This window comes from Salvelinus namaycush, chromosome 30 (assembly GCF_016432855.1).
Source record: "Salvelinus namaycush isolate Seneca chromosome 30, SaNama_1.0, whole genome shotgun sequence".
Taxonomy (NCBI): Eukaryota; Metazoa; Chordata; class Actinopteri; order Salmoniformes; family Salmonidae; genus Salvelinus; species Salvelinus namaycush.
The window spans coordinates 3,368,366-3,392,574 of record NC_052336.1 but is presented as its reverse complement, the minus strand read 5'-3'; the positions used below and the strand labels follow the sequence as shown (position 1 = coordinate 3,392,574).

The 24,209-nt window shown below is 45.3% G+C and overlaps 1 protein-coding gene across 1 annotated transcript in view; it reads right to left on the bottom strand.

The window, feature by feature from the left end:
- LOC120024771 (protein unc-13 homolog C-like) overlaps window positions 1–20,158 on the bottom strand; it is a 178,709-nt gene extending 158,551 nt beyond the window's left edge. The window contains 6 exon segments of the mRNA XM_038969056.1: window positions 836–885; window positions 1,699–1,721; window positions 16,042–17,042; window positions 17,320–17,370; window positions 17,944–17,980; window positions 17,983–20,158. Of these exon segments, the coding sequence (XP_038824984.1) occupies window positions 836–885; window positions 1,699–1,721; window positions 16,042–17,042; window positions 17,320–17,370; window positions 17,944–17,980; window positions 17,983–20,155 (3,335 nt within the window). The 5' untranslated portion in view covers window positions 20,156–20,158.
- Between the last annotated feature and the right edge of the window lie 4,051 nt (window positions 20,159–24,209).

Below are 24,209 nucleotides of genomic sequence, written 5' to 3'. Positions count from 1 at the left end.
GAGAGAGAGAGAGGGGTGATTAAACTGAATGATCTGAAGAACAAATCTACAAGTTAGGGAGAAGGATTAGAATCAAAACAGTCCTACCAATCTAGAGCAGACCCGACCCAGACCAAGGTTTGGTGTTCTGCTAAAGCAGAATTGTATTTATTTTAACAATATAGGGAGCATCCCAAATGGCACCCTACACTCTTAGAAAAAAAGCTTTCAAAAGTGTTCTTCGGCTGTCCCAATAGGTGAACCCTTTTTGGTTCCAAGTAGAACCCTTTCATTGTAAAACCCTTTCTGTGGAAAGGAACATGGAACCCAAAAGATTTCTACCTGGAACCAAAAAGGTTTTTTCAAATAGTTCTCCTATGGGGACAGCTGAAGAACACTTTTAGGTTTTAGATAGCACCTTTTTATCTAAGAATGTATTCCTTATACAGTAGACTACTTTTGTCGAGGGCCCATATGGCTCTGGTCAAAAGTAGTGCACTATGGAATAGGGTGGCATTTGGGACACCCCCCTAGATGCACACCTCTCGTAGAACATTGAAGTGCTTTAATTTACAAATTCAGTTTGTTCATGGACAGAAGATTAACTGTCAAACACCGATTTGAATATAGTTGCTCTCTTGCAGCTGTACGGCTGCATGGGTTGTGGAAAGAAATAACTATTTTAGCTACGCAGACTTTGGGAAACCTTCCATGTTTAGGCGATGTGAATGTCCCAGATGGTACCCTATTCCCTATATAGTACACTACTTTTGACCAGAGCCAGTAGGTCTCTGATCAAAAGTAGTGCACTATATAGGAAATAGGGTGCCATTTGGGACAGTCAGAAGTCACTCACCCTCCGACAGCCTGTAGGCCCAGTACTTTGGGATCCAGCACATTGAGAGGCTGCAGAGAGAAGAGAAGTTCAACATCACACAGCTAAACATACTGTGGCATGGAACCATTCACAAACAGGTGAGGCAACACAAACACACACACACAGCAAACACACACACACAGCAAACACACACAACGGAAAACAAAAGCCCAATTTGGAAAAGTACTGTCCATCTGGAGGTCAGATCAGGACAGAAGAATTAAAGAAATAAACTACAGAGGGAGGAGAGGAGAGTCGAAGTGTGTGTGTGTGTGTGTGTGTGTGTGTGTGTGTGTGTGTGTGTGTGTGTGTGTAGAGGCTGAGTAGAGCACAGAGGCAGGGAATGGAGATCCCCCTCAGGGCAAGTTGAGAATTATTCCATTTCAATGTGATTTCCTGAGCTGGTATTCAACACTAAGACAATAGAATGTGTCGTTTGTGGTGTTCAGGGCCACAATTTGTTTTATAACACTTCATCCTCTCTGATCCCTTCCCCACCTAAACACAAACACACACTCAAAACAAACATACATTTGGAAACGGACACAAGCACACACAGAATCGATGCACACACGTGCACACAGACACGCAGATACACACACACACACACACGCACACAGTACTGAATACAAGACGTTACCACCCAAATCATTCAGAAAAAGAAGGGATAGAGAAACAAAAACAATCAACAGTAAATGTCCACAAGGTACATGTAGCACTTCCAAATGCAACTATGACATGGTCACACACACACACACACACACACACCTACGCACACACACGGATGGAAAGAGGGAAATCATGTGGGTCGACATGAATTTGATTAAACAATGATTTTAAACCTTGTTGTGTGGTGGAGGTTTTTCTGAAAAGAGAAAGAAGGAAAGAAGCACATAGGAAGTTAGACAGGAGCTTCTTAAACAGTCTGAAACTAGATACAATAATACACTATATGTGGTTCTGTCTCTAAATACATACAGTATTATACATGTGTACAGTCCCATAACTATTCACAATACTATGTGGTTTTGTCTCTAAATACATACAGTATTATACATGTGTACAGTCCCATAACTATTCCCAATACTATGTGGTTCTGTCTCTAAATACATACAGTATTATACATGTGCACAGTCCCATAACTAGATACAATAATATGTTGTTCAGTTTGGTCTCTAACATGAGTTCAGTTCCTACCAGAATAGATATAGTACTAGATATAGTACTACATATAGCACTATATGATACAGTACTATAGATGTGGTTCAGTTCAGTCTCTAACATGAGTTCAGTTCCTACCAGAATAGATATAGTACTAGATATAGTACTACATATAGCACTATATGATCCAGTACTATAGATGTGGTTCAGTTCAGTCTCTTACTACAGTACATAGATACATCCATATCTGGTGGTGGTCTGTCACGTTCCTGACCTGTTTTCTGTTATTTTGTATGTGTTTAGTTGGTCAGGGCGTGAGTTGGGGTGGGCATTCTATGTTTTGTGTTTCTATGTTTAGGTGGTTTGTAATTAGCCTTATATGGTTCTCAATCAGAGACAGGTGTTTGACTTTTCCTCTGATTGAGAACCATATAAAGGTAGGCTGTTCACACTGTTTGTTTGTGGGTGGTTGTCTTCTGTGTCTGTGTATGTTGCACCACACGGGACTGTTTCGGTTTGTTCGTTCGTTTGATGTAGTCTGTTCCTGTTCGTGAGTTCTTCGTGTCTTTATGTAAGTTCTATGTTCAGGTCTGTCTACATCGTTCGTTTTCTTATTTTGTAGTTTGTTGAAGTGTGTTCGGTTTTCGTCTGTACTTTAATAAACTTCGTTATGTCCAAATATCACGCTGCACTTTGGTCCAATCCCTACTCCTCCTCTTCAGACGAAGAGGAGGAGGACAGCCGTTACATGGTTCTGTTGCTCAGTTACTAGAGCTTTGTGATTTATGTCTATAAATGAAAAGCGCTCTACAAATGCAATGTATTATTATTATTATTATTATCATTAGCAGCAACGCCAAGGTCAGAGGTTCAATTCCTGCAGGGGTCACATACACATAATAAAAATACATGCACTCACTTGAATGGAAATCCATTTGGATAAAACATCTGCTAAATTAAAGTGGTATATAGGGATAAACATATTTCAGTACTATAGAGATGTTTCAGTACAGTATTTTTTACTTCAGTTTTTCCCAACAAATTTATACAGACAGAGACAGTCAGTTTGTGCCGGAGGGATAGTAACTATGAATAGACACATACGGTACTGTAACACAGTGAAATAATCCAGTTTCTGCCCCATTCAATGTACAATAGAAATACCAATGTACAATGTACTGAATTACCAATATACCATGTACTATATGGAGGAATGACAATACAATACTCTAATACATGGACTGATACTGTAAGTTATTTAGCAGATGTGAACTCTGAAATTCTGTGAGACATGCTTTTGATGATAGTGTTTTTAATAATGCAGTCACTGCATATTTAACTGACAGAAAATGATTGGCGGTGGACAGCGGTACGCTAACCCAATGATAACTTTTATGTCTCTCCATAACCCTAAAGTAAACTACAAACATCCTTTAAATAAACAGGGCTACACCGGACAGTGTCCTAGGTGTTGAACCGTTGATGATAATGTTGTAGTCTTAAAGAGAAGGCGCTACACAGTACAGGGCAGTGTAATGACTTTACTATTGATCTGCCACTGATAAGTGTCAGCATAATCAAGATCAAATACTGCCACACATAAAAAACAACACTTGTGATATACTAGGACTAAGTCCTACAGCAACATTGACAGAGAGTTAGTGATACATTGTTGCATCCCATTGCCACCCTATTTCCTATATAGTGCACTGCTTTTGGTCAGGGCCCATAGGTGCCAATTGGGATGCAGTCACTGTGTGAACTAGCATTGTTTACAGAAGGCAGGTCAGCGCTAGCTGCCACTGAGAGACCTCTGTCATCACCGTACAAGGCAACCCCAGACTCTGAACACACTAGGAAACTATAGATCAGGAAAGAGTTCAAACATAACAATGGAAATGCCATGGAAACACCACACACTTGTCCCTCATGGGGGATAGATCAAAAATCTCCTCATTGCCGCCCATCAAAGTTAGCCTATACATTTAAGCTATTGTTTAATTAAGTGTATTTAACACTATGTTGGTAAAAATGAGCATACAATGTTTGTATGTGTGTCAACCCCATTACATGTTAATGTCATTGTCACCAATCAACTGCATTACATATAAAAATGACTGCAAATACCACCACCAATTTCTATATGGCTAGCTTTTCGAAACGGGAGATTTAGCATATTTATTTTCTCAACCTGAAAGGAAAACTTCTAAATATTATGCAGCATGCAAATCAGATTTTATTAACCATATCGTGGGCCTGTTAGAACACATAAATCATTACAGACTTGACAAATATCCACTTTGTTAAATCATCTTTTTTGAATGGGTGCCAATGACAGCATCCTTGTTCCATCCCCCATGGTCTGCCTTCCATTGATCTCTTCAGCACATGTAAAGAATACATCTTGTTCTATCCCCCATGGTCTGCCTTCCATTGATCTCTTCAGCACATGTAAAGAATACATCTTGTTCCATCCCCCATGGTCTGCCTTCCATTGATCTCTTCAGCACATGTAAAGAATACATCTTGTTCCATCCCCCATGGTCTGCCTTCCATTGATCTCTTCAGCACATGTAAAGAATACATCTTGAAACAACCTGCTAGCCCCAACACTGGACTCAATGTACCTCTTTAGCCATGTTAAGATCAGTGAAGCTACTATGATAGGTACAGCTACTGTAACATAGGAAAAACTAATGCAGGTCTGCTAAGTATACAGGTACAGCTAAGATACACTAGGCGCAGCAAATTTAGATACAGCTAAAATACAATTTGTCTAGCAGCAAATCTGGAAACATAGCACAGCTAGCATAGGTACAGTTAATATGCAGGAAATCTAGGTGCCACTCACAGCTAAGGCAAATCTGGGTAAGTTCTAGCAAGGTCCAGCTATGCCACTGAGACACGTAATACAAAGAAGTTTTAAAAGGTTATAAAAAAGAACAACTTAAATCACTGGAAAGGAAACAAAACATAATCGATTTTTAAGAGGAAAGCTGGTTATGTTGTCAGCAACCTCATTGAGATAACAGTAAATCTAGCTAGTCAGATGCAGAGGAACACTTATGGTCACACAGGGCATTGATCCGAAGTCAGTGAAGGAACTAGCCTGCTGCAAGCTAACAGTTTAACTAGGAGGCCTAGCAAGCTGCAAGCTAACCATCACCAAGCACGACCCCTCCAAACACCTCTAATTGTATTCGTTACATACACAGTTTACAGCAGGCACAAAAGGTGCAGTGAAATGCTTGCATACTAGCCTCAACATTGCAGTAAAATATCAATAACAATCAAAAGTCACAAAAAATAACAAGTAATTCGAGTAAAGTAGCATGCATAGTAATAAAACAGATATGTACACAATAGGATATACAGTATAAATTATGAATATGCTAAGTATGACTGTGTTACAAATATGAAGTGGATAGTGTCTTGGTCGCACAGTTGAATAAATTGTCACGCCCTGGCCTTAGTTATCTTTGTTTTCTTTATTATTTTAGTTAGGTCAGGGTGTGACATGGGGGAAGTATGTGTTTTGTATTGTCTAGGGTTTTTTGTATGTTTATGGGGCAGTGTTTAGTCTAGGTGTATGTATGTCTATGGTTGCCTAGATTGGTTCTCAATTAGAGACAGCTGTCTATCGTTGTCTCTGATTGGGAGCCATATTTAGGCAACCATAGTCATTAGGTAGTTTGTGGGTGATTGTCTATGTCTATGTTGCCTGTGTCTGCACTTGTCATTATTATAGCTTCACGTTCGTCGGTTTGTTGTTTTGTTTAGTTTGTAAGTGTTCTTCGTCTTCGTTGATTAAATATGTGTTAATTTCACGCTGCGCCTTGGTCCTCCTCTCTTTCACGTAACGACGAACGTGACAGAATCACCCACCAAAACCGGACCAAGCAGCGTGATACAAGGCAGCAGCAGCGATCGCAGGACTATTGGAATTGGGAGGAAATATTAGACGGCGGAGGACCCTGGGCACAACCAGGGGAATATCGCCGCCCCAAGGCAGAGCTGGAGGCAGCGAAAGCAGAGAGGCGCCGGTATGAGGAGCTAGCACGGCAGAGCGGCTGGCAGCCCCAAAAATTTATTGGGGGGGGGCTCTCGGGGAGTGTAGCTGGGTCAAGTAGGAGACTTGAGCCAGTTCCCCGTGCTTACTGTAAGGAGCCGAAGATGGAACCAGAGCCAGTCGAGGTGGAATTGGAGGTGAGCAAGGGGAGTGAAGCTGAGACTGTGGATGAATTAATGGGGAAATTGGAGGAGAGAGAAATGAAGGATTTGCTGGTGTGGAGCATAAAGCACCGCATCCGCTTGAAGGAGCGTGTGCGGGATTTGATGTCACCTGAGTCAGCTCTCCATACTCGTCCTGAGGTGCGTGCTAGCAGTCTGGTGAAGACTGTGCCAGCACCACGCACCAGGCCTCCTGTGCGCCTCCCTAGCCCTGCACGTCCTGTGCCAGCTCAGTGCACCAGCTCTCCTGTGGCAGCCCCACGCACCAGCTCTCCTGTGGCAGCCCCTCGCACTCGACCAGTGGTGAGTGTTCCCAGCCCAGTACCACCAGTGCCTACACCACGCACCAAGCCTCCTGTACGTCTCCAGAGCCCTGTATGCACTGTTCCTTCTCCCCGCACTCGCCCTGAGGTGCGTGCCCTCAGCCTGGTACCATCAGTGCCGGTACCACGCACCAGGCATATAGTGCGCCTTGAGAGTCCAGTGTGCCCTGTTCCTGCTCCCCGCACTCGCCTAGTGGTGCGTGTCTCCAGTCCGGTACCACCAGTTCCGGCACCACGCACCAGGCCTACTGTGCGCCTCAGCAGGTCAGAGTCGGCCGTCTCCCCAGCGCCGCCTGCACTGCTCGTCTGCCCAACGCCGCCTGCGCTGCCCGTCTGCCCAGCGCCGCCTGCGCTGCCCGTCTGCCCAGCGCCGCCTGAGCTGCCCGTCTGCCCAGCGCCGTCTGAGCTGCCCGTCTGCCCAGCGCCGTCTGAGCTGCCCGCCTGCCCAGCGCCATCTGAGCTGCCTGCCTGCCCAGCGCCATCTGAGCTGCCTGCCTGCCCAGCGCCATCTGAGCCGCCCGCCTGCCCAGCGCCATCTGAGCCGCCCGTCTGTCCCGAGCCGTCAGAGCCGCCCGTCTGTCCCGAGCCATTAGAGCCGTCCGTCAGTCAGGAGCCATTAGAGCCGTCTGTCAGTCAGGAGCCGCCAGAGCCGCCCGCCAGTCAGGAGCCGCCAGAGCCGCCCGCCAGTCAGGAGCCCGCCAGAGCCGCCCGCCAGTCAGGAGCTGCCAGAGCCGCCCGCCAGTCAGGAGCTGCTAGAGCCGCTCGCCAGTCAGGAGCTGCTAGAGCCGCCCGCCAGTCAGGAGCTGCCAGAGCCTCCCGCCAGTCAGGAGCTGCCAGAACCGCCCGCCAGTCAGGAGCTGCCAGAGCCGCCCGCCAGTCAGGAGCTGCCGGAGCCGCCCGCCAGTCAGGAGCTGCCGGAGCCGCCCGCCAGTCATGACCGGCCAGAGTCGTCAGTCAGCCATGACCTGCCAGAGTCGTCAGTCAGCCATGACCTGCCAGAGTCGTCAGTCAGCCATGACCGGCCAGAGCCGTCAGTCAGCCATGACCTGCCAGAGCCATCAGTCAGCCATGACCCGCCAGAGCCGTCAGTCAGCCATGACCCGCCAGAGCCGTCAGTCAGCCATGACCCGCCAGAGCCGTCAGTCAGCCATGACCTGCCAGAGCCATCAGCCAGTCATGAGCTGCTTTCCAGTCATGAGCTGCCTTCCAGTCATGAGCTGCCTTCCAGTCATGAGCTGCCTTCCAGTCATGAGCTGCCCTCCAGTCATGAGCTGCCCTCCAGTCATGAGCTGCCCTCCAGTCATGAGCTGCCCTACAGTCCGGAGCTGCCATTCAGTCCGGAGCTGCCCCTCAGCCCCCTCAGTCCCCTCAGTCCGGAGCTGCCCCTCAGTCCGGAGCTGCCCCTCAGTCCGGAGCTGCCCCTCAGTCCGGAGCTGCCCCTCAGTCCGGAGCTGCCCCTCAGTCCGGAGCTGCCCCCCCGTCCAGTGGCGCCCTCTAGGATGGTCTTCAGTCCGGGACTCGCTGTAAGGGTCCTCGCTCCAGAGGCGCCACCAAAGCGGGTATTGACTATGGTGGAGTCGGGGCCACGTCCCGCACCCGAGCCGCCGCCGTAAGAAGGCCCACCCGGACCCTCCCCTTCTATGTCAGGTTTTGCGGCCGGAGTCCGCACCTTTGGGGGGGGAGGGGGGGGGGGGGGGTACTGTCACGCCCTGGCCTTAGTTATCTTTTTTTTCTTTAATATTTTAGTTAGGTCAGGGTGTGACATGGGGGAAGTATGTGTTTTGTATTGTCTAGGGGTTTTTGTATGTTTATGGGGCAGTGTTTAGTCTAGGTGTATGTATGTCTATGGTTGCCTAGATTGGTTCTCAATCAAAGACAGCTGTCTATCGTTGTCTCTGATTGGGAGCCATATTTAGGCAACCATAGTCATTAGGTAGTTTGTGGGTGATTGTCTATGTCTATGTTGCCTGTGTCTGCACTTGTCATTATTATAGCTTCACGTTTGTTGTTTTGTTTAGTTTGTAAGTGTTCTTCGTCTTCGTTGATTAAATATGTGTTCATTTCACGCTGCGCCTTGGTCCTCCTCTCTTTCACGTAACAACGAACGTGACATAAATAGACTATAATACAACAGAGCATGGCCACAGAGGGCATTGATCCGAAGTCAGTGAAGCAGCTAGCCTGCTGCGAGCTAACAGTTTAACTAGGAGGCCTGCAAGCTAACCATCAACAAGCACTGACCCTCCCCTGCAGGCTAACAATACAGTATGACCAGCAGCTAGCCTTCTGCAGGCTAACAATACAGTATGACCAGCAGCTAGCCTTGATGCATGCTAACAATACAGTATGACCAGCAGCTAGCCTTCTGCAGGCTAACAATACAGTATGACCAGCAGCTAGCCTTCTGAAGGCTAACAATACAGTATGACCAGCAGCTAGCCTTCTGCAGGCTAACAATACAGTATGACCAGCAGCTAGCCTTCTGCAGGCTAACAATACAGTATGACCAGCAGCTAGCCTTCTGCAGGCTAACAATACAGTATAACTAGCAGCTAGCTTTCTGCAGGCTAACAATACAGTATGACCAGCATCTAGCCTTGATGCAGGCTAACAAAACAGTATAACTAGCAGCTAGCCTTCTGCAGGCTAACAATGCAGTATGACCAGCAGCTAGCCTTCTGCAGGCAAACAATATAACCAGAAGATAGCTTTCCTGGTAACAATACAGTATGAGCAGCAGCTAGCCGTCTTCAGGCTAACAATATAACCAGAAGCTAGCTGGCTTCAGGCTAGTAATATAATCGGGTACTGAAGCGCTTCCCATTAGGAGCCTTAGGTTTTGGCCAAATTCTCCATCCCACACCCACACAATTCCAGTCATAGATTTAAAAGCATTGGATTGGCTTAAAAATTGTCTGGAGGGAGTCCATGACGGGAAGTGTGCAATTCCACACTTCGGAATAGTCTGGTGCAGGCTGACAATATAACCAGGTAGGCCTACTGACCCTTCTCACCAGGGTCTGTGAGGCTGGGACTCAATACCAACACACAAATAATTAGAAAAAGTAACAGCGAGAGGGGTGAGAGGGGGGGAACTAGAATAGTAGAGGAAGAGAGAGAAGGGAGCGAGGGGGGAGAAGATAGAGAGAGGAGGGAAGTGAGAGAGAGGAAGAGAAAATAAGAGAAAGAAAAGAGGGAGAGAAGAGAGTTCTCATGACTCATCACACGTTCTCACGCTGATGACATTTAACATAATAATGATATTACAGAAACCATGATAAACAATGAAACAGATTCAGTGCACCATTGCATTAGTTATCGCTGGCGTACCGGACACCACCTCGTGGGACCTCCCGCACAAGGCAGGAGGTTCCACAAGCTCTGGGGACCATTGCACCTGTCATCGATGTCATTTTGACAGTAACCCTCCAAGAAGTAATTCATCAACTGTTTAATTTCCATATGTACTAGGAAGCTAAGTGTTTGTTTCTTGGGCTTCAGGAATGTGACTGAAAAAGTGCCTCAGGCCTTGAAAAGAAAGCATTTAACTCACTGCAAGTATAAGGGGATATCGGTGATCAAATGTTGTGGTCAAGGCTACGACGGTGCCAGTGCAATGAGTGGAGCTTACTCAGGTGTTCAAAAGCTCATTTCAGACCGACAGCCTAATGCTTCTTAGTAGGTCTTTATGAGTTTTAGCTTAGAAAAGAATCTCTCCGCAGTAGTAACAGTTACATGGATAGGAAAAACAGCTTGATTGCCATAGCAACATCAGGTAAACTGCAGGGGGAGTGGTGCTTCAAATACAGCAGTTCTGCAACAGCTTTAATTGAGCCTCTCATTATCCTTAATTGCCGGCCTCAACACGTTATGAAAAGAGATTCACTGTATAGGAAGCTCTGGGGACAGGTAATCTGGATACTGGACAGTCAATAAATTGCCAGATGCAAACAAATTATCATCTTTAGCAGACAACAGTTCTTGAGGGCTTGAACAAAAAAAGCAGTTTTCGATTTCATTCATACTAGTGAACCTGCATGACCTATCCCTTATCTGTGGTATATCTTGGCATGCATCATTCAAGACTAAGTTTAAATTGTGTGCAGCACAATGGAAATACAGAATAATGAAAAATGTCTCAGGAAAGACTGTCTAGGTTGGCAATACTCAGTATGGAAAACAGTCCACAACCTGGACGTACAGGCCATGATAAAAACATTTGCAGACAAATAAGGAGGACTTCAGGAGATCAGGGGAGTGTTTCAAGTTGGATTTAATTTGATTTAATTTAATTTACCTTGAATATTGCAGCCCATTTGTGTAGACTATTAGCCAGACAAAACCCGCTGAGTTCAACAATAAATAGTGGCTGAATTTATCCTCAAATCGACTTATTTTTCCCTCATTGTTAGGCTATTTTATGTGTAATTTGTATAATTTTTTTTTTTAGAAATAGCAGCTAAATATGGTATATAGCTATAGACAGTACACTGCATAAGGAAACAATCCCTAGTAAGCTAGTGTTTTGAGGGTGATTGACTGTATTATTTGGCATTAATAGACTGGTTTTACGCACAACTACTTTCTATCCAAGCTGGGAGGCCGGCTCATGTCCTGCAGGTTCAAGTAGCCTATACAGGACAGTTATATTGGTAGCTGATTAGTATGCTGTGGCATCGAACATTTATCTTACAATCTGAAATGTTAGAATTTCCAACTTTAATTACTGAACAAGTAATTACATTATTTCCACCAGCCAGCAGTCTAAAAATTGCAGCATTGCGATACCATGCGACACCATGCATAGCTTTGTGAAATGTTAGGTTTAACATGAGATAACGGGGGGGCAACTCCGATCTTGCAGGGGGTCCAGAGAAACTGTGTTATGCCAGTGCTAGTTATGAACAGTAGTCTAGTACGCCCTGTCAGTCTGAATGCTTGTAGGATCTGTGGAGTGGTCGTACATGGTAGAAGTAGTGGCTATGTCCATAAATCTGTAGCTACTAAAAATTCAAGTGGGGCCTGCCCAGAATCAGTGGTTTCCCATAGGCTGCAGCACTCAAACTCTCTGCATCATGTAACACCATCACTAAAGGAGTCCAATTGCATTTGGGATGCTTCCTCTTGTGTTGTGGCTGTGGCAGACAGAGGCAGGGAGACGGACTCAAAGCCTCAGCCATTTCCAGTGAGAGAGAAAGACAGAGTCAAAGCTATACAGCCATTTTTCCAGGAAGGGAGAGAGAGGGACTCAGAACTACAGCCATTCTCAAGGAGGGAGGAAGATGCTCCACGTGAGCTCAGAATCCTTGTTGATAATCCCTCCCACAGCCTAAACCACTGGAACGTCTGCTGCCAGGGACAGACTGGGACCAGAAATCCAAACATACCAGCCAATTTTTACCTTGAGGCCCCCATTATTAGCCAAATAATGATAATTCTGTGCATAAAAACCCAATTTAGACTGGTCCACTTGGCTATAGATGGATCAACACATCTGGCATTTGCCTGACTGTCCTTTGGCCAGTTTGTTTCTGACTACTGCAGATCTGGAGCCAGGGCAGAGCCACAGAGCCAGTCAACTGAGAGTATTGGTATTTGAACAGCAATCTAGGCCCAGAGTTAGTAGGACCGCATCACAACAATTAACATAACACAACTCCCTCTCCTGCTTTCCTTTTTAATGCCACTTTATTTGCAGCTTTTATATATAGACGCTTATAGAATGTGGCACAGTGTGCCAGGACCAGGGTCTGCCTTTCTCTGCCTCTCCCAGGAAAAACCATCCGCAGCCAACAATGGCAGCAGTAGTAGTAGAAAGAGGCTACAGTACACTACCATACAAAACTCATATACATATTTTAAGCAAGGCTGACCTGGTTAGAGAATGCCCTTGGGAGCCCAAATTAGCATCTCAATACAGTAGTGGCAGCTGTAACACTAACACTAACAACAGCAGTGTTAGTAGCAATAGCTGTAGCTGTAAGTAGCTGTAGCTGTATTCATGCATGTACAGTATAGTAGTAGCTGCAGAAATAAAAATAGATTAGGCTATAGCAATTGCAAAATACATTTTAATTACCAATAGAAATAGATGTAGCAATAGCAATATAACTAGAAACAGAATTAGCAATAGCAATAGAATAAACAATAGCAAAATAACTAGCAATAGCAAAATAACTAGCAATGACAAAATAACAAGTAATAACAATAGCAGCAGCATTAGCTGTAGCCATATCTGAACTGGGTAAAATACAAGCATCTAATACTTTACAATGCTTGAGGTGTGTTTGCTTTAGCTTGCCTGGTAATGAAACCAATTACCAAGGAAAAGTGCAAAGTACACCCCCTGCTAAAAGATCAAGTCTTTGAAAATATGTACTGTATGTATTTATATTTAATATAATGTGTCTATAATAAAGGGGTATGTTGTATCCTACATACCTTACTTAAGATATAGGTGTGAGTATGCTGTATCCATTAGCCTATACTGTATATTTCATTTAGTGTGAGTTTGCTGTATCCAATATACTGTGTACATGATTTACTGCTGTATCTGTGCATGCTGTGTGTGTGTGTGTGCTGTGTGTGTGTGTGTGTGTGTGTGTGTGTGTGTGTGTGTGTGTGTGTGTGTGTGTGTGTGTGTGTGTGTGTGTGTGTGTGTGTGTGTGTGTGTGTGTGTGTGTGTGTGTGCTGTGCTGTGCTGTGAGTGTAGCCGTGCACTATAGCTCCTACCACATGTAGGTCAAGAGCTTGTTCACTTTAAACAAGAGACAGGCTATTCCCCTGGTCCCGCCATAGCTCTGATTTAAAAACCTTTCTTCATTCCACTTAAAACAGTTCATTGTTTGCTTCACTAAATCAATAATAACCACTCATACTGACCCATAAATCATTTTTCTTTGGCCATATGTTTGTCTGATTAAGCTTGCGGTTTTGTCTGTAAACCTGAGCTGCAGAAAAAAGCATTATTCCAGTAAGTGAAATCAGATTAATTAAATCACGTTTTTTGAGGTGTAACAAAACAAATCTAATATTCACTTTAATCAAAATGAGCATTTTTAAGCGAAATAATAATATAATTTCAGCAGGTTTCATGAGATTCCAGCCTTAGTCTAAGGTATACCGGTTGATTCAGCAGATCCCAAGGGGAAATGTAATAGCAGAGCAATAAGACAAATCATATTTTGACATTATTATCAAACTCTTAAAAGTTGGTCAAAGTTCCACTAAAAGCATTGACGGACCTAGTTCACTAAATGGAAAGGGTAATGTGGAGAATAGACCTAGTTCACTGAATGGAAAGGGTAATGTGGAGAATAGACCTAGTTCACTAAATGGAAAGGGTAATGTGGAGAATAGACCTAGTTCACTAAATGGAAAGGGTAATGTGGAGAATAGACCTAGTTCACTAAATGGAAAGGGTAATGTGGAGAATAGACCTAGTTCACTAAATGGAAAGGGTAATGTGGAGAATAGACCTAGTTCACTGAATGGAAAGGGTAATGTGGAGAATAGACCTAGTTCACTGAATGGAAAGGGTAATGTGGAGAATAGACCTAGTTCACTGAATGGAAAGGGTAATGTGGAGAATAGACCTAGTTCACTGAATTGAAAGGGTAATGTGGAGAATAGACCTAGTTCACTGAATGGAAAGGGTAATGTGGAGAATAGACCTAGTTCACTGAATGGAAAGGTAATGTGGAGAATAGACCTAGTTCACTGAATGGAAAGGGTAATGTGGAGAATAGACCTAGTTCACTAAATGGAAAGGGTAATGTGGAGAATAGACCTAGTTCACTGAATGGAAAGGTAATGTGGAGAATAGACCTAGTTCACTGAATGGAAAGGGTAATGTGGAGAATAGACCTAGTTCACTGAATTGAAAGGGTAATGTGGAGAATAGACCTAGTTCACTGAATGGAAAGGGTAATGTGGAGAATAGACCTAGTTCACTGAATGGAAAGGGTAATGTGGAGAATAGACCTAGTTCACTAAATGGAAAGGGTAATGTGGAGAATAGACCTAGTTCACTGAATGGAAAGGGTAATGTGGAGAATAGACCTAGTTCACTAAATGGAAAGGGTAATGTGGAGAATAGACCTAGTTCACTGAATGGAAAGGGTAATGTGGAGAATAGACCTAGTTCACTAAATGGAAAGGGTAATATGGAGAAAAGACCTAGTTCACTAAATGGAAAGGGTAATATGGAGAAAAGACCTAGTTCACTAAATGGAAAGGGTAACGTGGAGAATAGACCTTGCTCACTGAATGGAAAGGGTAATGTGGAGAATAGACCTAGTTCACTAAATGGAAAGGCTAATGTGGAGAATAGACCTAGTTCACTAAATGGAAAGGATAACGTGGCTCCAGGCATGGTAAACACACACCACTTGAATTTGAGGTTTAGTTTTTAGTTCATATTTCTAAGCTGTCAGAAACAGTGCGTTTTTTTGCTTTCATTGTCTGAATATCCCTGATGGTCGATGGTAATGGATGGAATCCATGTTGTTCGAGTCTGAACTAATCTGATTGCATTGTTCCCTGGAACATGGGTGTTGTACCGTTTTAGATCCATTAAATGTTCATGAGGAAGAGACATACTCACAAAAAATCAGACAACTCTCTAATTGAAAAAGACCCTTGCATTCTAAAATAAAAATCCATCAGTTTAAGTCAGCTATAAAGTGCTGCACCACGAGGATTATGTTATACATACCTCTAACCCTGACACTAACCTTGCCCACCTTCAAAGAAAACAGTCGTCCCTTCATATTAGCATCAAGCACAAAATCCATGACCAATTCCAGAAGATGCCAGGAGCAAATCAAACAGTCAAAGTCAACCTAAAAGTCCCTGAAATCCCAACACCAGTGGAACAGACGCTGGGGGTTTCCAGGAGCTCAGAGCATACATATTCCACTACAGGCCTCTATCTGATCCTCAAGGATTCTCTACCAAAGACATGTTCAACTGACACGAATCTTTCCACATCTCAACTCAGATAAATGTCTGTGTTCAAATCTCATGGATAAAAGTCAGATAGTACACAAACATATCTATTTTATAGTGCATACTTTACATGTTACTGTACTGTTAACTGTATGACTGATATCCACAGTGGATGATGTAATGACTTTGTTATGACATACATACCATAATTTGAACCTTATGACCTGGACTGAGTAAAACTCTGAGTAATATAGTGTAACCCTTTCTGCACTACACTGGTACAATGCCAAAGATGAGTAAAGAGATACGATAAAGTGTAGCAGCCTGGTCCCAGATCTGTTTGTGCTGTCTTGCCAGATCCAATGGTCAAACTTGGCATGACAACTACCATAGCAGTTGGTTATACAGTGCGAACCAGATCAGGTTGTAATGTGTAGTAAAGTGTAGTAAAGTGTAGTAAAGTGAAGTAAAGTGTAGTGTAGTAAAGTGAGGTAAAATGTAGTAAAGAGAAGGTGTAGCTACCTCCAGCCAGGATCTGCTGCTGCAGCTCGTCCATCTGCTTCCTGTAGGCCCTCAGCGCAGCCTCCTTAAATGTAGGACGGATGCGCTTTTTGGGCGGAGCCTCTGCAGGCATCTCCTCCTTCTCTGGAATGTTTTTGTTCTCATCCTCTAGGTTTTCCGTCCTCTCCGACGCAGACGCTTCGGAGGTCTCCTCCATCTCATCCCCCTCTTCCATGTCCTCCATTAACTCCTCTTCCTCCTCCTCTTCTTCCTCCTCGTCAGGCTCCTCCACCTCAACATACTCCACCATGGCCTCATACGCTGCTGTGTCCTCTGCCGTGTCCCCCGTCATGGCATCATCAATGTAATCCTCACTGTACTCCTCGTCGTACTGCTCGTCCAGACTACAGTCATACTCCAGAACGACTGCAGCCTCCTGGGTGGCCTCAACTTCCTCAGAGTCCTCGTAATCCTGGGTGGTAGCCTCATAGTCTTCAGAGACATAATCCTGAGAGGCATCAGGATCATAATCCAGTATGGGCTCCTCAAACTCCTCTGTCTCTTCTGTGTCGTTGGCGTTGGACCGGTTCTCCAGGTTGGCCAGGACCTGCTCCATCACCCCGACATAGGCGGTCTCGTTGTCCTCCAGCTGGTCACCAGCGGCAGCCTCATCTTCATCTTCAGCCTTGTAGACGAAGGAATCTGTGTAGACGTCTGAGTCGATGGTGGTGCTGGAGTCGTTGGCCGTGGAGGTGGACAGTGTGCGGAAGCGGCCCATGAAGGAGCCTGAGTCTGGGGGTGGCTCCGGGGGAGCGGCACTAGGTGGAGGGCCTGACTTCCACACCACCTCCAGGGCTGATTTTGCCTTCTTCAGGGTGGAGCCGAACCCAAAGCTGAAGGACGGAGCTTTGTCGGTGAGGTCGATGCTGAGGCGGCTGCTCCAGGACTTGGGCACCTCCTCTACAACTTTCTCGGACCGGATCTCGCTCTGGCTACGGTACATGGTGGATGACTTGGTCTGGCTCGGTTGGAAGCTGTGTTTGACATCAAGCTCAGGGAATGTTTGGGTGGATAGTTCAGGGGCTTCTTTAGCTGCCATTTTAGGAAGCGTGTTAGATGCCCCTTTAGGAACCATTTTAGGTGTCTCTTTTGGACGAGTTTTAGAAGTGTCTCTGGGAGGTGTTTTCACAGCCTCTTTTGGACTTGTTTTAGGAGTGTTGTTGGGAAGTATTTTCACAGCCTCTTTTGGACTTGTTTTGGGAGTGTTTTTCGGACTTGTTTTGGGAGTTTCTTTTGGGCTTGTTATGGGAGTGTCTTTCAGAGGAGTTTTAGGAGCCTCTGTATGAATAACTTTAACAATTTCTTTCGGAGGTGTTTTAACTTTCTCTTTAGGAATCATTTTGGCTGTTTCTCTTAGTTTAATAGTTTTAGCAGCCTCTTCAGCAATTGATTTAGCAACCTCTTTTGCCGGTTTAGAAGTCACTTTATAAATAGTGTTAGAAACCTCTTTAGGAATAGTTTTAGCAACCTCGTTAGGAATAGGTTTAGCAACCTCTTTAGGAATAGTTTTAGCAACCTCTTTAGGGACAGTTTTAGCAACCTCTTTAGGAACAGTTTTAGCTAACTCTTTAGGAGGTGTTTTAGCAACCTCTTTAGGAATAGTCTTAGCAACCTCTTTAGGAACAGTTTTAGCTAACTCTTTAGTAGGTGTTTTAGCAACCTCTTTAGGAATAGTCTTAGCAACCTCTTTAGGAACAGTTTTAGCTAACTCTTTAGGAGGTGTTTTAGCTTTAGAAGCTGCTTTAGAAGTTTCTTTAGGGAGCGTTTTAGCAGTCTCTTTAGCTTTAGGCTTATGGACAGGCGGGGTTACAACAGGTTCTTTCGCTACGATAGGGGCTGTATAAAGAGTAGTGGGGGGAGCACTACCCAGCCGGGCACTCTCCAGTCGGGTGATCTCCAGCGGGGCGGTGTCCAATAGGGTGCTTTCCACCATATCCAACATGAAAGTCTCCTCCCCTTCAAATGCCAGGTCCACCTCCTGACACTTGGTGATGTTCTCAGGGAAGCCAGGAATGGCAGCTGGGTCAAAGGGGCTGCTGACCTCAGACACCAGGTTCTGTTCTGTGGAAGCGTCCAGCCCGGAGTCTGCTCCCTGCTCCAGGTGAGGCCAGTCCTTCCATGGGGAGAGGTCTCCCTGCAGAGACAGCTGTGAGCCGCTGTAATGGCTCCTATCCCCAGACATGCAGACCAGCCCATTGCTCACCCCACTGTCGATGGTCTCGGTCGTCTCGGCCTCGTTGGGCTCAGCGTACGGAGGGTTCTCCTGGCTGAGGGTCTGGCTGGCGTACCACGATGACGCCATGTCCTCCTGCTTCCTCTGCCACAGCTCCTGGTCTGAGGAGGATAGTAGAGAGCTGCCATTGGGCCGGCTGAAGTACTGGCTTTCTGAGAAGTCTTCAGAGTAGGACTGGCAGAGCTTGGAGCAGTCAGACTCGGAGCGGCTGAGCTTGGGGGTGGAGTAGTCGCTCTGAGAGAGCCAGCCGGGGGTGAGGTCACCATAGTAGGGCTTGGAGGTTTTGTCAGACTCATCATAGGAGTCATCAGCATAGTGAACTGAGGCAGAGTAGCCAGCCTCATCCGCAGACCGGCTACCGTGCTCATGGTGACCGTGCCTCTTTTTATCTGCTTTATGTTTGTGAACAGGCTTAGACACCACCATTGCATATTTGTTCCTGTTTAGTTCATCTAGCTCCTTGTCACTGTCCATAGAGTCCCAGTCATCACTCTCAGCTTTGTCCTTGGCTGAGACCTTAATGTCCATGCTCTCGTAGGTTTGAGAAGAGGACATAGCTCCTTTATCTTTCTTTTCCTTCACGTCATGAGTCGTTAAGCTATCAGTGGATACAGATATACCAGTCCCCTTCAGTTTGTAGCATTTTTTCAAAACTAAATCTCTATCTGAGGGGGTTGAGAATATTACAATAATAGGCCTAGGTTTTGCATTGGAACATTCTCTTTGCTGCCCTAACCGATGGGCTAGCTCTATTTTAAGTGTTTTATGTGCTTCAGCAAATCCCATTTTGTCCTTTAGAATAAGATAGATGAGACTCTCAGTTTTCTCCAGCTTCTCCTCAGGGACGTTTATGAACCTCAGGCTGGCCTTGTTGGCCTGGTGGCTGACCTGCTTGATGTAGTCGTGGATGTCTCGCGTCTCTCTCCGGGACTGGACGAAGCCAGTACGCAGTTGTTCGATCTCGGTCTGCACCACCTCCACGCTGGAGGAGATCTCGTCGATGGAGTTCTTCAGGGCGTTGACGTGTCCCCTGAGCTCTGAAAGCTCTGTTTCGATCTGGCTGATGCCCTGCAGCTCCTTAAAGATCATCTCCATCACATCCTGGGTTTGGTTGATGCAGCCTGTAGAGCTGGAGCCGGCTTCTAAGGCAGAGGTCGACTTCTGCTGTCGCCCAGCCCGGTCCAGGGACTTGCTCCGGATACCCAGGGTCTTCCTCCAGTTGCTCACCTCGGAATCCGAAGACACGCACTCCTGACTCTTTTTCCATTTCCTCAGCTTGCGTAGCGCGCCAAGTCGGAGAGTGTGCAGACTTGAGCGCTCCACCCTCTCACCCTCTGAGCTGCCATCGGAGGGCGCCAGACTAATGAGGCTCTTCCTGTTCCGTCTCACTGGCATGGTGTGAGATTTCTGCTCATCGAATCTACGCACAGGTTTGGCCTCGCTCAGGGAGTCAGAGTATTCGCTATTAATGGAGAGGATCTCCTGGAAGATACTCTCATTATTGTTCAGCAGAAGAGCGTTTTTCGGGAGTCCATTCGCTATCGCTACACGGTAACTGAAAGTCGGTGAGAGAGATGAGCAGTCGTTTTTTCCGTCGTCTAATTCAAGAGAGATGTTACGCGCCGAAGAGCATTTGCTGATTTTTTTCACTGTGGTTTTCAGAGTGGTGGAGAGTGTCGTAGTCAGGTTACCTTGGTCACGCAAATCAGTGGTGGTCAATTTGGGCTCTTTATTGTCGCTACTCTCTTTCTTCTTTGTGGGATTCGCCAATTTCTTTGTAAACATTCCTTTGCAAATCTTCACAATGTAAGATGATAGGGTCTGGAGCAGGGCAGAAACCATGGAAGGCAATGCTTTGAGAGACGTCTATTAAAGATGCAGTGGAGCAGCTCTGCTCGGACTGAGGAGCCAGCGGTGGAGGAGCCAGCCGTAGTGTTGGTGGTGGTGGTGTTGGTGGAGGAGGGGGGAGGAGGGACGGTGGAGGGAGCGTCAACCCCCAGGCAGACACACTGCTTAGATGAGCTTGTGTCAAAACTCCAACTCTGTATATCCGAGTCGTGGACGGGAATCACTGTGAAATCCACTGGCTCTCCACAGGACCAGACGCATTGCTCTGCAAAAAGAGAGAAACAATGGGAACTGTTAGTAAAGGCATAGAAGAAAGATACTGTAGCACATAGATATTATAACAGAGATACTCTAGCATAGATACTATAACAGAGATACTCTAGCATAGATACTATAACATATTGGAACTATAGAACAGATGTACTATCGCACAGACATAATTTAGCACAGTGATACTCTAGCACACAGACACTCCAGCACACACAGATGTACTAGCACACAGATATACTACTACACAGATATACTAGCACACAGAAATACTAGCACACATATATACTACTACACAGATATACTAGCACACAGAGATACTAGCACACAGAGATACTAGCACACAGACACTCCAGCACACACAGATGTACTAGCCCACAGATATACTACTACACAGATATACTAGCACACAGAAATACTAGCACACAGATATACTAGCATACAGAGATACTAGCACACAGATATGCTAGGACACAGGTATACTAGCACACAGAGATACTAGCACACAGATATGCTAGGACACAGATACTTTATCATCAGATAATATAGCACACAGAGATATTAGGATTGCATAAAGCAAGAAAACAGCAATGCTCTTATCATGAAGAAGGATTAATCTGATATCATTGAGGTGAAACCCTGCGCAGTGATCCACACACAAAAATCCATAATATCTACAGTTTCACACTAAGAAAATCGTCACAGGCTCACTGTGGACCGTCAAAGACTGTAGTAGGGATGGGATTCACACAAGCCACAACCAATGAGTATGCTTGATTTAATTTGGGTAAAATAAAGTAAGAGGTCCATGCATCACAACAAAAATCAATTTAAGTGGACTGTCCACCATTAGAATCTTCTGCTAGTGCTTTTATGGTGAAGTGTGTGTGTGTGTGTGTGTGTGTGTGTGTGTGTGTGTGTGTGTGTGTGTGTGTGTGTGTGTGTGTGTGTGTGTGTGTGTGTGTGTGTGTGTGTGTGTGTGTGTGTGTGTGTGTGTGTGTAGTTGTGTGTATATGTCTGCATACATGTGTGTATGTGCGTGAATGCGTATCTTGCGTGTGTGTTTGTGTGAATGTGTAGGCTGTGTGTGTATGTGTGTGTGTATGGATTTCTCACTGTCAATAGAGCCACATTGATACACATCCTTTTTACAGCAGGAGGCAGGCTATAATTACTTCAGTAGTTAAAATGCTCTGATACACCACATCACACACATACACATCATAAAGCTCCAACACACAATGTCCCCACATACTGCTGTGGAGGCCTGGATCTCTTGCTCGCCCGAGGTAAATACACAATTACACTCTAACCACGCTCTGACACTGTGTTAATCAGGATAAAATAACTAGCTATATTTTATTCATCTCAAATTAGAGACTCACTGAAATGAGTGGGTCTGAACCCAGTGACTGTGTCTAGATAGTACTGCGTATGCATGGTTTGATGTGTTCGATATAGTAACGTCATTACTCCCTGACCCAGATCAGTCCTGGTACCTCTACTGGGGCAGACTGAGATATGTCCTGTTTCTGACCCATTACACACCATGCCCCCAGAGGCTGGTGCTTTCTATTCCGGCTCACAAAGATCACTATTATAGAAAGGTATGGGGGAAATACTGTACATATTATCATTATTAAGATTTACATTATGAGAGTTGATCATTGAAGTAATAGGTCTTATTATTGCCATAGGGCTCTAAGGCAGAAGTAGAGCACTACGATCATTGAAATAACAGGGCTGAGGGCTTTAGCTAATAGTAGTGCAATAATAAGGGAATAAGGGAATAGTGTGCCAATTCAGATTTACCCCAGAACTGTGGGATTAGGTGCCCTGACTGAGCAACACAGGGATGAACCACAAAGCCTGCCTCTCTGGATGGTATTCTGAAATTAGATCCATGCGTTTATCTTGAGTTTTCACTTAAGTCTCCCGTTGTCCCACATCAACGCATGCCTTACACGAAGGTCCAAATTGTGCACGCTTATCTCAATGCCGAATCAGGTCCCCCGTGATTGGCTACCTGTGAAAGGCTGGCGAGGGGTGGCTGGATCTGATTGGCTAGCTGTGAGCAGCTAGCTAGGAGTGGCTGGATTCGATTGGTTGGATGCGATTGGCTAGTTGTGAACGGCTAGCTGTGAGCCAGTAGCTATGAATTGCTGGATGTGATTGGCTAGCTGTGAACGAGTAGCTTTGAATTGCTGGATGTGATTGGCTAGCTGTGAGATGTTGGTTGTGATTGACTGTCACTGGCCAGGAGAGGCAGCCAGTGAGAGGGGACTGTTGTGGAGCGTAAGCCGGCAGCTGCTCCACATTAGTTCAGGGGTTTAACCACTGATGCATTCATAGCCTTATGACCACAGAGACAGACTCTCTTTCTCACACACACACACACACACACACACACACACACACACACACACACACACACACACACACACACACACACACACACACACACACACACACACACACACACACACACACACACACACACACACACATACACACGATGCTCACGTGAAATGGGCTGTGAAACACAGCATCAGCATTAGCCTTTACTGCTGGGCTGTGACTGTGAGCCAGTAGGTCTAACAACATGGGCTGGGTCGCTTGGCTTCAACAACAGACCATTTTGCATTCAACAGGCGTGCTACTTTATATGGTGATATCTAGGAGATTATTTCAGATGTTACTTTCTCAATGTGCTTTTCAATGTGTACTGAACAAAAATATAAACACAACATGTAAACTGTTGGTCCCATGTTTCATGAGCTGAAATAAAAGATCCCCGAAATGTTCCATACACACAACAATCTAGTGAGCGTTTCTCTTTTACCACCTGACAAGTGTGGCATATCAAGAAGCTGATTATACATTACACAGATGGACCTTGTGCTGGGACAATAAAAGGCCACTCTAAAATTTGTCACACAATACAATGCCACAGATGTCTCAAGTTTTGAGGGAGCGTGCAATTGGCGTACTGACTGCAGGAATGTCCACCAGAGCTGTTGCCGGATAATTTAATGTTCATTTCTCTACCATAAGCCGCCTACAACAACGTTTTATATAATTTGGCAGTATGTCCAACCGACAACGTGTAACCACGCCGGACCAGGACATCCACATCCGGCTTCTTCTCCTGCGAGATTATCTGTGACCAGCCACCCGGACAGCTGATGAAACTGTGGGTTTGCACAACCAAATAATTTCTGCACAAACTGCTCATCTGTGTGCTCGTCGTCCTCACCAGGGTCTTGACCTGACTGCAGTTTGGCTTCGTAACTGATTTCAGTGGACAAATTCTCAACTTCGATGGCCACTGGCTCAACTGCATTTTATGGATGGTAATTAGAATGCACAGAGATACCGTGACGAGATCCTGAGGCCCACTGCCGCCGCAATCACCTCATGTTTCAGCATGATAATGCACGGCCCCATGTCGCAAGGATCTGTACACAATTCCTGGAAGCTGAAATGTCCCAGTTCTTCCATGGCCTGCATACTCACCAGACATGTCACCACCAATTAAGCATGTTTGGGATGCTCTGGATCGACGTGTACGACAGTGTGTTCCAGTTTCCGCCAAAATCCAGCAACTTCGCATAGCCATTGAAGTGGAGTGGGACAATATTCCATAGGTCACAATCAACAGCCTGATCAACTCTATGTGAAGGAGATGAGGCAAATGGTGGTCACACCAGATACTGAATGGTTTTCTGATCCAAGCCCCAACTTTTTTTAAAAGGTATCGGTGACCAACAGATGCATATCT